Source organism: Syngnathus acus, chromosome 21 (genome assembly GCF_901709675.1).
Source record: "Syngnathus acus chromosome 21, fSynAcu1.2, whole genome shotgun sequence".
Taxonomy (NCBI): Eukaryota; Metazoa; Chordata; class Actinopteri; order Syngnathiformes; family Syngnathidae; genus Syngnathus; species Syngnathus acus.
Window position 1 is genome coordinate 1,519,822 of NC_051105.1, and position 13,782 is coordinate 1,533,603.

General features: G+C 44.8%; 1 protein-coding gene across 1 annotated transcript; it reads right to left on the bottom strand.

Annotated features, from left to right (window-relative positions):
* Window positions 1–1,336: 1,336 nt before the first annotated feature.
* LOC119115337 (receptor activity-modifying protein 1-like) lies at window positions 1,337–13,626 on the bottom strand. Its single transcript, XM_037239764.1, has 3 exons — window positions 13,184–13,626; window positions 6,510–6,645; window positions 1,337–1,823 (listed from the first exon to the last, which is right to left on the bottom strand). Exons 1-3 carry the CDS (start codon window positions 13,239–13,241, stop codon window positions 1,568–1,570), a joined length of 450 nt encoding a protein of 149 aa, XP_037095659.1. The 5' UTR covers window positions 13,242–13,626; the 3' UTR covers window positions 1,337–1,567.
* Window positions 13,627–13,782: the final 156 nt, after the last annotated feature.

Consider the following 13,782-nt stretch of genomic DNA (forward strand, 5'->3'; position numbering starts at 1 on the left):
GCAGGGACATTCCCCGCTGCATCCATCGAGGCTTCCGCTCGGGATTCCATCTTGATGCCGTCCCGCCCTTATGGAGCAACGTGCTATCTTTGTCCCCAATCCCTCAGCAATGACGCACAGGTACTCTTTTGGCAACGACGTTAAACAGCTCCAAAGCATTGGAGCTTTACTGAGGTTGCCATGGTCACCCACCAGCGATGTTTAGAAGCAGCTACATGACACCGGAAGACCTCAGTAAAGATCTCGGACTTGGCGGCAACACCGAGAGCGACTTGTGTAAAAAAAAAAGAATAATAAAATAAAATTGGACATGCGGGGTCACGGAATTGTTACAAAACAAATGCGGCTTTGCGCAAGTGTGCGATTTATGACATTTGACTCTTCTCTTGCCTGCCAAACAAAGCAGGATAGCGCGAGTGCCCACGCTCGCATCCGTACAGAAAATGCTTCTCTTACAAGGTCAAGCCGTCACACCGTGCGTGACGCAGCGGCAGGAAGCTTCCAAAAAAGGACACTTTGCAGCACCAATCATTATTTTGGTTGCTTTTTAGGGAAATCATTCAAGAGGGAACTGCAGATATACCATTTGAACGGAAAGCAATAAACACTTTCAAAATACCCCACAACATTCAGTCCTGACGCACATCAAGTCACTTTATTAAAGGCTTTCTTTCTGGTCTTTTGGTACATTGGAATCATTTGAAGACAAACGTTTTTTTTTCCATTGCAAATGCCGCCCTCGCTTCTCCGAGAGGCTTTGGCACAAAATACAAAGTGGGAGCGTGTCATGAAGGAGTGTGTGTGTTTTTGTTTCTTCAGAGAAGCAGGTTAGAGCTCAGGCTCCCTTAAGAGGAAAGAAAGCATTCAAAAATATCAATGAGGAAGGCGTTCGCACCGCACACTCAGATCAGAAATCAATCCCGAGCTCAGGTCTGCCATCCAAAAGCTTCGCTTGAGGCATCGGCAGCGCTTAGCAGAACTTGATCTTCCTTTGGAGCTTTCTTCTTTGAATTCTTCAGACATTTCACAAATTCACTTGGACACCGAGGACAAGTAACGGGGAGGAGGAGGACGACTCTCCAAGTAGTACAAACAAACAGAACGGGAAAATGTTTTGCGATTAATCGACAGAAATATTTGGAGATGGGGTCATTTTAAAACTGAGATCGCTCACTACAGTAGACAACATACGAGCATATCGCCAAGGAAGGATATATTGCAGTACCAAGACTGACATGTGAGAGGCACTATGGACACGGCATCCAGACTGCTGCAGTAGAAGAAGAAATAAAAGCTGTTAGCTTATCTGGGAACAAGTTTGTGAGTTAGAAAACTCAGGCTTAGCATTTTTGCAAGTAATTTAGGATGAGATCACAATTTCGTGCAGTGTTTGGTGGCGGGAGATTCTTCTCATGTAAAATATGCCTTGGTCTGGGAAAGTCCAGTGCTGCTTCAAACCGGTACCGGTCTGCTGTACAAGGAGTTTGGAGGTCATATAAATAGCTGCGAGATTCATCCCAGAAGAGTTTTTAATGTCCGAGGTTCCTCCCTGGAGAAAAGCGCTCCCCTACACGACGCCCTCGCTGCGCTTGCTCCTCCACACCACTAGGGCAGTCATGAGCAGGGTGACCAGAATGGGCATGGCGATGAAGGGCCCCAGGATGCGGTTGGGGGGGTCCCTGAGCAGCCGGCCCGACAGCGAGCAATTGTGGAAGTAGGTCTTGTGCACCTGGATGAAGAAGTCGTCCACCAGCAGGTTGGGCCAGAAGCAGTCCATCTTCAGCGCCACCAGAAAGGTGCAGTTGGTCAGCTCGCCGTAGAGCCTGAAAGGGCGAGCGAGCACACGGCGTCAGACACGTTTCATCTTTGGAACTTCCGCTTGGAGTTCCTCGTTCCGTTTTTCCTCATTTGCTCTTTGTTATGTTCTTCTCTCCACACAACAAGCCGTGATTGTCCTATTTGGGTCAGTCTTTCATTTTTAATTTCCTTAACCACACTAATTAAAGGACCTAAAAATGCAATGAGGAAAAATAGTCATCCTAAATCCATGATAGATTTTGTTTTCTACAGTTTTGTTTCAAATGACGTATTTGTTTGATTTGTTGATAGTCCCAAATTATCCATTGGTATTTCCTGCTTTCAAATGACATTAATACTTTTACTAGAACATCCCCATGGGGCACTTTGGCACATTCAAAGCAAACCATGCTTTATATAAACACTTTGACGTTTCTTTAATCCCACAAGAAACTTTTAAATGGGAACAAAACCAAAACAGAAAACTGAAAATCCAGCCACCACATATTATTCCATAATAAATAAAAAATAGATAAACATTTTTGATTTTCATTTTTTTACATATCACACAATTATTATTATTATTTTTTTAAGTGTTTAGCCTCAATTTTGTTGTTCTGAAAAGTAAGCAGAAGGACCAAAAATGGCTGTTTTGGTTGCCCGGGACAGGCGGATGTTTTCAGACGTGCTGCAAATTGCTTTTGTGGACTTTGCGGACACGCTAATTGGCAACAATACACCGGAGCAGCGGGAGGAGTCTGGAACCGCTCGTTCATTTTCTGGACGACCTGACGGGCATAATCAAATTGTGTCAGGCGAGGAGCAAAGGAACAAGATGACATTCCACCGCTCACACATATTTGCTATGTTTTGACGTTTTATTTAGATACTGAATGGCAAAAAATCCTCCCTGATCTCATGAAGCAACTATAAAACTCGGCTTCGATCTTTTGAGTTGAACTCGTGAGAAACGGGAGCGACAACAAGGGTTTGTTTTTGTTCACATCAAAGCAAATATTTTTAAGTCGGAATCCAGCGACATCAATTCTCATAAGGGCGTGAAAAAGCTCCGCGCTGCTCGATGTTATCAAGTGGTAGAAAGCGCCCGAAAGCCATTTGCAATTGTACGCCTAATGAGACGCCTAATTGGAGAGCGTCGCAGAATTGAAACGACACTTGGCTTTCCACGCTACTGAGTGCGCTATTGTGCCCGGCCGGCTTTTGTGCACAATCCAATGTGAGCTCAGACACAAAAGACTTCAAAATTATTACAGATAGCGGACAGACAGGCATGCACCCATGGCTGAACAAAACAGTCTCACACAAAGGGGGGGAAAACAAAACAAAAAACCTTTGAGGGCAAGATCTTGAGCTATTTTTACACTCTGAGCCTGGAGTAAAAAAAAAAAAAAATGGAGAACAGAGCCAGGGGAACAAACAGCTGTAGTTTTGATTAATCATAAGGCGGAAAAAATTAGCCTCCGGTTGATTCCAATCTTCTGTGCTCGCTCTAACTTTCAGAATCTCATCTGACAGAATTTACATATCTTGAAACATTATTCGGTCGTAGCTATGCTTGGCACACAGATCAAGTGGAGCATAGTTCATAGAGCGCTTATTCATAAAAAGTGGATTATGGCAAGTGTTTGATCCCAAGCCTTTTGGGAAGCAACAAAGGACATTGTGGAGCTAGCTCGCTCCAGCACACGTCAAAGTCGGCGAGACTCGACAAAGAACGGAAATAATAATTATATCGATGCGGCAGATCTTAGCACAAAATTAAACTACGGTTGGATTGCCCAATTGCAACTGAGAAGGCCGACATCCATTTTTAAAAACTTTAGACAGGTTTGAAATGAAAAATGAAAAAACACTGAATCTTAGGAGTCTTTTCTTTGTCTTGTGAGTACGATACTGCCTCCTGGGGGCCAAGATGGGCACACCAGAAGGAGCAGCACGATGAAATTGCTTGCCGAAATAAATCACGTTTACATTGTGTTTCATGAAATTATTATCGAGTGTCTGCCCCTCCTGATGAAACCAATGAAAAATAAACTGATCTCAACTTGTATATGCAAAAACAAACTGGCACTGTGAGCCCACTGCTCTGTGAATAACAGTTCATTCAAAGTCATTAGCAGGTTTGCAAGCACTGCTTTGTGGAGTGGAGGAAAAAATAAAAAGGATTGCTTTTCAAACACACACAAAAAAAGGAAAACAAGCTATGTCATGGAACCGAATGTGAAAAGTTCCAAAAAAAAGCTGAAAACAAATTAACAGTGGACAGAAATTCAACATGACACCGCAAGCTAAACATGCCACATGGCAGCAACAACCAACTGACACGAGCAGCTCAAAGCTGGGAACTAAATACAAGCAAAATAACGAGACAACGAGGCACACATGGGCTCGAAGGGAGCTGATTGGTCGATGAGGACCGGCGCTAACGAGAACAGGTGCGTCACATGACATGGAAAAAAAAAATATGGAACGGGTTTCATTCCGAATCTAATCAAAAAGTTGACCAAAAAAAAGGTTTTGATTTCTCTAAGATTAAATTAAATATGGCCAGCACTCAAATTATTGTACCGATAGGAAAAAAGTCAGTTCTATCTCTACAGTTTTTTTTGGGTGGCTTTCATTGTGAGCAATTTGGAGGAAGCGATGACATCGTTAAATGTTACAAATAAAAGCGGCTTCGCAGGTGAGACGCCATTTATCAGACAAAACTGCAGCGAAATGAAAACTCGCCACGCGTCGTCGTCCTTTTCGCAATCCCGGCGAAAAAAACCTGCTGGGCTCCACAACTCGCAGCACTTAGTTTGCGCTATTTAGTTAGTTTGTCCTTATTTTAGCTCCGAACGCATAATTGCTGCGCTCATTAAATACAGAGTGACTCGGGCTGTGAAAGAACTTTTCTGTTGGGCGGACTGCGGAGAAAATGAGAGTCAAACAAGTCATGGCCATCAGGACCAAGCAATTAATTCAAACGTTTTGCCGGCGGCGGCGGCAATTATATGAGCTGAATTTGAATTTACGGATAAGCCATTTTTCTTGCATCTCTCCAAATTGTTTGGATTCCATTTCAGAATCAAAACGATGAACATCAAAAAAGAAATTTTTACGACTCTCGGCTGTTTGCTCGTGACGAATTCTGCGGTTCGTATCGGATCGAAGCGCATCACAGCGTCACTCCTTGTGAAAACGACTCACCGTTTCCGACGCGTGTAAACAACTTTCCGGTATCGTCGTGAGCTGACCTCCCGCAAGTCTCAAGCCTCGGCGTATCGAGTTCCGAGACCATCCCGCCCCGTATTGATTCGGACAGTGAAAGAGAGGCCACGCGAGCTCGCTGCCCCGGTCTTCTCTAATTGCACGCTTGAGTAGCAGGGGAGTCAGGAGGGTTGCAGGTATGGATGGAAAAATATGCTCACTCTGCAAGCGAAGGGGAAGGACAAAGCGTTTTGAGTCTCTCACCTCTTATTAGATTCTCTTTGAACGCAAAGACGGCTTGCGACGCGGGTGTGGTGCGACGGAATGCAGCTGTGAAGCTGTGACGGCAACACGCCGCATGCTCTGAATAATGCATTCCAACATGCTCCGAATGTACGGGCAAAATGGAAGGTCTACTGAAAACAAGGATTCAACCATATAGGCGCAATCATTTGACGTCCCACCGTCCGTTTTAGAAACCAAAGAAAGAGATGTCAAGTTGCTCCCCACGTGGAAGCCATAAAAAGACAAACGAGTCTTCTGAAAGTGAGATTTAAACGCAGACGTGCACATGTCAGATTTCCCTCCAGTTTGGATCGACCGTCCCAGTAAGTCTACTTGACCTTTTTCTGCAGATTTAAATTTGATAGCTTCATTATCTTTTGCATGTTTTAACTCACGGTTCTGCTTTCGTCACCAGGTTGCAAAACGAGAAGGTGACAATCGCGCGTGGCTCCGATATCTTTTTACAAACCACACAACGGCTGCCCCACTAAACGACCTCGATGACGCACGAGATACTCAAATTTCAAATTGGCTGATAGCTTGACACAAACACGCAAGAGGTTTGAATTAGCCCGAAGTAATGAACACTGAATCAGAGTTTCTGGATTCGAATCAATCAATCAATCATTTCATATTAGCTTAGCTAGCTAGCCAGGATACGGCTAATGATGCTAGTAGTAAGCTACTATTTTCACCTAAAAGAGAAAACGTCGGTGTATTTTAGAAAAGGTCCCACGGCACTCAGCGCTTCGTGAACCAAAAGGTGAACTCAAGTGAATCTACAGCAACCTTGACATTTGCAACGTGTGTTTGCACTATGGCTGAACCCGCATGAGTCAAATAGCAAAAGCTATCTTCACAGAAAGGGAAAAAGGACTGTAAGCCTAACTTGATCAGGTCATACCGGGAGGCGGGTGGGGGGAGTATCAATTATTTAAAGAGCCATTCCTTCCTGACGCTGACCTTTAAGCAGATTTGCTTGGAGCTCACTTGGACAAAAAAACCACCCAGGAAGAAATTGCCTATTTTTAGGTCCATCCTGGATTGGTCGATAGCCAAGCCGTACCAGGTATGGCTTGGTGGACCTTGTGAATGGAGCCTCTGTGGCTACGCTACGCTATACTACGCTACGCCTATGAACAGGAAGCCGCATGCAAATATGGAGCGTTTTGTTTTGTTTGTTTGCATGTAAAGGTGGCGTTTGCAGAACTCACTCGACGGTGTCCTCCCAGCTGCACCAGTGTCCCTGGTCCAGTTCTTGCATGTCCAGTCTGAATTTGGCCAAGCAGAACTCTTCAATGGCGTACTCGTAATGGGGTCCGCAGCCCAGTGCGCTCACACACTGAGTCACTGTTGAGAGAAAATGAAAGAAAACAATCTTATAGAAAGGATCTCATCTTGTCATCTTTCATTCTACCAATGCAGCAAGCGGCGCGTGGTGAATGTGAACCAGGACGTCGGCAAGCATTTATTGATTGACTCCGAAGAAATAGGGACACGGCCTCACTATGATGAATAACACTTGATCGTCACACACGGATCATCTGGGTTTTCGTGCCCGAGATGTTACAATTGCGAGCAATTCCAAAACTCACGGCTCTTCTGGTGTGTTGGATAATCAGATCTATTTTTTTTCCAGGCTAAGATTAAATAAGCTGCGAGATGGACTGCAGCTATTTCCTCTCTCGCTGACGTCAATTTTATGTGATGATTCATGGAGAGGGAAATCTCAATTTCTGGCTTTTCATCTAACTTGCAGCTGTTACAATTCAAAATAGCAGCGCAACGCCCACTACTCTGACTTTTAAACCGTTTTTTGGTTGTTTTGCCGCAACTCATAGACGAGAATGCAAATGGGTTCTCACCCCCACGGCTTTGAACAGCTGACAACCGGGCCGGAAAAGCAACAACAAGCGAAAACAACAACATTCCTAAATGGGCTCTGATGAACTTTAATGGCAACCAGCGCGGCAAACTGCTTAATTGAGTGTTTGCGGCAAAATCAAATCAACTTGACTTTGAATGTACCTCGAGTGAGTGCTCAGTGAAAGGAAAGAAGAAAATAATTGCCGGTTCCGTTCCGCAGGCCATTCAAACACAATCAGCTACATTCAGGGGGAATATTATGATTATGTTTGATCAGAAGATATCAACTTTCCAGGCAGGTCACACAGCTCTCGCTGTAATGATCCCCCACACGGCTCCGAGCAGCTGTTCGCTCTTCTCCACGGCTTATTTATTCAGTTGGCTTTTGAAGAAAATGCAAACATAGCATAGAGGATCAGTAGAAATGGTCCATTAAGCATCCCCCTCAAAATATTAAACACGATAATTTAATGCCAAATTGCCAAATGCTAAAATTAGCCTGGCCTTTGGAAGTGCGTCATTACAGCGCTACCTTGAGATACAAGTTGAATTCCTTCCGTGACATGCTTGTGACGAAACACACTTGAATTGCAAATCGTCCCCATCGGAAAAAAAAAACATACGAATTTTGATATCGGTGTCTATCGGCGGCGAGGAAAAACAAACGATTCTAAGCGTAGGCTAATAATTACGTGGCGGGTCAAATTCAACCCAAGTCAGGTCAAAAGGTCGACTGCAGTCAAATGAGCCGAGCCGGGCAGACACAGTTTCTCGTTTTCATGAGACGAGCCGCGCATACGTCCGACAAATTAGAGGCGAGGGTGAGAAGTGCTGTCTTTCTATTTCACTTGGAACTCTGCAGCTGTCAATCACGTGCACACACACACACACACTCGCACATACCTCCGCCGATATCTAATAAGACAGCGGAGACCCAGGGGGCGCACTTCATAATAACTTCTCTGAACTGTTGACATCGTTGAGTGGAGAGCGAGATCAAGGACAGATTTTCTTCAAACAGAAATGTCGAACTGACCACTTTATTCTGTTTGCGCTGCTTAGCATTTATCAAGATGAAAAAAATGAAATAGCCTTCAATGAATTGTATGTTCAAGTGAAGCTTCAAAAGCATCTGTAAACCAGCGAATATGAAATACTGGTTCTTTGTGAGCATATCTTTATGGTTGAAATGATTCATGTCGGCGGGAATGGCACACTTTGCTATATTACCCGTAATTTAGTTCGAATGAAGCAATATATTTTACAAATGTAAAATGTATGTTGTTAGCCTAATAGCATAGTTGCTAAAGTCATTTTATTCCTATTATTCCAGACATCAGTTCGCGGTCAAAGCTCGGTCAGACTGTGTGCATTGTGTTATCGACTCAGTCCAAATGCTATTCGTCGTTGAGCTAACAGGCTGTTTAATGGGCAGCAGTTAAGCGGCTAATTAGCCGCACTATCTGACCGGGCAAATGGCTGCGGGCGGATTGTTTGTCAAGCAAGCGGCGGGTGTTGCCATCACGACGTTAGATAAGATGGAGACGCCGCTACAAAAAGACTTTGCGGCTTTTCTCTTTGATTGAGGGCCTCGGTGTGACGGGCGTTATCGCTATTAGCTTTGCTGTAATCGCTATTAGCTTTGTTGTAATTGCAATTAGCTTTGTTTGTACTCGCATGGTTGAAATCAGCGGATCGCAAACGCAAAGACTGTAACGACCTTGTTTTGGGCTAACTTTTCATTCTTTTAAGCTGTGCTGTAAAACTTGAAATTTGTGAATGAAGCCTGGAATATTCACTCCTCTATTTTTACACCGGCAATCATTGGCTGCGACCGACCGAGGCCGAGAAAGCCATTTATGACCCAGTTGGGATGATAATATGCCGAGAGCAGGAGAAGAAAAAAATTAAAAAAACGCGGCGGCTACAAAAACACCCACCCAGCAAATGTGATGATGCATGCATGAGTAAGTCAATGTTATTTGGGTTAAGACGATTTGACACAAACAAACAGCCTGTGACAGAAAGGGCTTGCCTGAAACAAGCGCAGAAATGTGTCGATTAATGTCGTGTTGTTGTTGTTTTTGCGCGGAATTATATAATTCAAGTATGATCGCAACGGCTATAAATAACACTGAGTGAAGTGGCGCTTCAGAGGGCAACGTAGAGCTTTCAGGCTGCTGCCATAGATGGAACCGTAACAAATGTCTCGCATTAAGCCCGGGTCGTAAAATCTCTCCCGTCAACGGGATCTGCAAACGCACAACAGAGTTGGATCAGATGGATGATGTTCTACAGATAACGCGCTGTCATTTAGAACCACTTGAATTGGGCAGAGCCGAGAATAAACGACGACGACGACTTGACTTTGCGCTCCGATAACCATAAAGAATCGATGCCATCCGAGACAATCTCGCATCTTCAATGAGCCTGAATTCTTTTCGAGTGTGGGAGAAAGCCGGCTTGGTCTTCAAAATTAATTTCAGGCATTCTATACTCCACTTTTCCGTCTTTATGGTTTGAAATATGTCACATTTGACGGCCCGCACTTGAACGACGCCGTTCGGCTAGCCCCGACCTGCTCAGGCTAAAACAAAATTGCACGCCTACGCTACACGTTGATAATTAGCAGGCGTGTGCGTGATGCCATCCATCAGCGAACGGTCATTAAAGTGAGCGGGCGGAGCTATCGGCAGGCACTCTGAGGTAAAAGCAAGCAATTAGTGGCGACAACAATCGGAGCACAATGTTGGAGAAACATCCCCGAAGGCTAGAAACTAGACAAAGCAACCATTTTCTTGACATTTTTATCATTTTATGAAATGCGAGATCATTGACTTAACGAAACAAATCCGTTCCTGTGTTTTTAATGTCGGAGAAGAATAGCGCCACCTCACATGCATATTTTGGATTCTTGACCAGAGCAGCTTAAAGAGGAAAAAAAACATCCAAGAATCTTTAGGTGTTTACCCCGTGGATAAAGAGAAACACATGTGCCGGAATTTTCCATTGCTTTGATCACTTTTATCTTTGTGCTCCAATGTAATGATTAACAACAGGAGGCAAACTCGGAACTTGCGCAAAGGGGAAAAGGATGAGCCGACATTCATCAAGAACCTTCCTTGTTGCATTGTCCCAACTGTCAGAATGTTCCGACTTGCATGAATTTTTAAAAAGCTTCCACACACGGACGGAGACAGTCCCTTGTCCGTGTTCTCGCTACTCGGCACGGTTAACTTTTGTCTCGACTGTTAAAGCTGCTGACCGCTGCTCTTTTCAAATGGATCGTTTCTTTTCTGACAATGGCAAGGATGCACTCAAGCAGGGGGGGGGGGCATGTATTATAAATGCTTTACAAGGACGGACGGGAGTGTGTCAATCGATGCTTTGGGGAATTTTACAATCTCAGCGTTTGAATGAGCACCGTGGAAGAGCCAAGTGCGGCTTGACATTGAATCTCTGAGGATGTTTTGGAGAGCGCATCAAGTTGTGAGATTCAGATTCCTGCAAGTGAATTAGCCGGGCTCCCGAAAGCGGAGAGCTCGTTATCTCGGCCCCAACTGTGGCCAAGGATTTATTAAGTGTGCCGGACTTCAAGAGCTTCCTGTGGTTGTTTTTGTTCTCAGCTGCTAGAAATAATATTTCCACATCATTGCTACGTTGACATTTTAATAGGAGGCATATTGCGGAAAATGTCCTTTTAATTGCTCGTATCTAGAGTTGCTGACCCATCAGGTGTAAAATAAAACACAGAGTCAATCTTTTTGCGAGCGGCCTGCCATGTGTGCCAATTGGAACGTCACCAATTACCACTAAAATGTCTTCACCGGATTGTCTCAATGAAAGACAATGTTAGACATTACGCACACACGCTGCGCTTGGTTTTGGCAATACGGGGACGTCGGCGGCTCGTGCAAGATTACCGATAAATTTAATCCGCAAATGTTTTCACTAAATACTGAGACCGCGGTGTAATCCCATTAGAGAATGCCACAAAGCTAGTTGGCGGGGGAAAGGCCAAGTCGGATCTCGGGCTGGTTCAGTGGACACCACGCAGGAATCAGGATTTAGTTTTTAGACTTTCTAAAAAAAAATCACTTTGCTTTTTTGTCGATCTGACAGCTAAACTGTGGACGAGAAGACCAAAATCACGCCACAAAAAGGAGAGTGAGAAAGCAAACGAGTGAGCAAGACAGCGGCATTATGATTTGGTGATTAGGCCAAAGGCCAATTAGGACAGTGTCATATTTTCCATTCCGGGAGGTGTAATTGAATTACAAATGCTGTTTGAGACACAGCAGAAGAAAAGGAAGGGAACCCAATCAATGGCGCGTCTATCTTCAGACGGACGCTACGGCCCCTGAATACAAGACGGGATGCCATCTGTGCCGAGGAAAAGCCACTCAAGCGTGCTTTCCGTCCTCACGTCCTTTTTTTTATTTATTTTCCCGCTAAGATTTTCTCTGATGGCAATTGTGTTTTGGTTCCTCCCACCCGCGGCAATCGTGTGTCAAATTTCCCTCAGGTGTTCAGATTAGTGTTGTAATGGGTTTCCCCACGATGCACTTTTGACATTGTTGACTGGCAAGGCAGAGAGAAACATTCATTGTGTCACCATTTGAGACGTACAAACACTTGATTGCAATCAGCGTATTTGAGCAGCTTTTTTTCCCTTTCGTCCTTGGAGGATTGTTCTGAAAATGTTTTTTTATTTCTCAATTGGTTTGTTTGCTTGCTTGCTTCCTCTCCTCCTCCCTCCTTTTCTATCTATAAATACCAACATATTACTAGTCTGGTTAGATAAATGCCTGTAGGAGGCGTTTTTTTTTTTCTGCGGCCCCGAATTTAGCACACTTTGACGTGTTCTTTCAGTGAAGCAGAAATGCTTCAAAGAAAAACGGTAACCCGCTGAACTCGTCTGACTGATCCGCAGCAACGAACGTCGTGGACCCTTGACGGGAACAGTTTGGAAATAAATCTCACCAGAGCGAGATTTGAAATGAGTCTCTGGAGGAATTATTTCACATTTCACACTTTGAAGAGCAGAGTGGATGATTTCCATCAATCACACTCAAAGATGTCCAGGCCGAGCCTCCCTGATTTAAGGACGGTGTTCCTTTACGGCACTTTGCTGTTTTAGCACAATGTCGGAGACAGATAATAAATACGACTCACTGAGCACCCTGGGAAGGGCCAAAATATTAGAAACACCGCCCTGGCATTCTTGTTCCAGAATGGCTCTCGCGTGTGCTCCTGCAGAGTTTATTTACTGTGACCAATGGAGACGCGCTACTGGCGGGAATGTCAACCCAAACACAAGAGCAAGTTCCGTTCCTATAGACCTGAGTCGGAACGCGTCACCGTCTCGGCTTATAGGCGAGCAAACGGACGTTGTTTTATTTCCTTCCCCACAACGGTTTACATAACCGCATGGCTTCTGAAGCCAAATGCTCAAGGCTACTGGAAACGAGGAGATTTAATGAAGGTGCTCGAGAGGTTCATTCATCAAAGGCGGTAATGTATAACCAAGCAACTTGACCTTGGTGAACAAACGCTGAGGAGTTCAGACGAACAAACTTTTTTTTAAAACTTTCTCAGCATGTCGGTGATGCATTTCCTTTTTTTGTTATTTTATTTTACGGCTGCATTTTGTATCCAAGCGGATTCTGGTTTGAAACCAGTTGCATCCATTCCGGTCTTGACACTTTGACATACAAGTTCAGTAAAGCGCTCAATTGTTTCTGCAAAAAGACAGCTCATAAAATACTCCCAGCAAAAAGAGTTATGAATATGGAAGGGGAAGTTGTTTGAGTTGCACAGCTCTCCTAATATGAATATGTATTGCAGATGTAGGAACATTTTGTTGACAGAAAGAGCCAACAAAATACTGCAAAGGTGGAAATATTGAAATATAAATATTGCACCCGCAAAATGTGTCGAAAAAGCGCAAAACTCAAATGACTTGATGCAGTCACGACACACAAGCGGAACACAGTGACACTGTTGTGTGCTGTTGACTTACCCACAATGAACCACAGGAGCGTCTGTTTGTGCTGGGCTGCCCTGGTCACGGTTCCCATCCTGGCTGCCCCCTCCCCTTGAAAAAAAAAAAAACTCCCCGGACGCAAAGTTATTTAGAAGCACCGGTGTCCCGCTGGACGCTCCTGAAGACGCATGGCGTGCTGCGCGATCCACCACAGTCACTGAGAGTGAGAGCGTGGCCCCCAGCACACTCACATGCAGCGGGGGGGGGGCGTGAGATGGGTGTGCGTGTTGGGGGTGTCGTTCGCTACCTTCCACCTCGGAGACGCTCCACGCGGTGCGCGCTCCTGGAACGCGCCATGGGATGAAGCAGCCCGAGTGGCGACGACGCTTGTCCGTGCGCGAATGAAGTTGTCTTTTTTGGGGGGTACTCGGACGGAGCAATTACTGCGCAGGGAGGCAGCTCGAGGCGCAATGAGGGGTGGTCGGGCCCGGGGGAGGCGCTACATTCTTTATGGTTCTTTTTCATTGGCTCATTGGAAATTTGTCGAATATAACTATGAGGCGGACAGTATAGGTGTATTCTTTTGTTGTTGTTGCGCAGTAATATTTGTAACGAAGCGGAATGGCTTTGCAAAT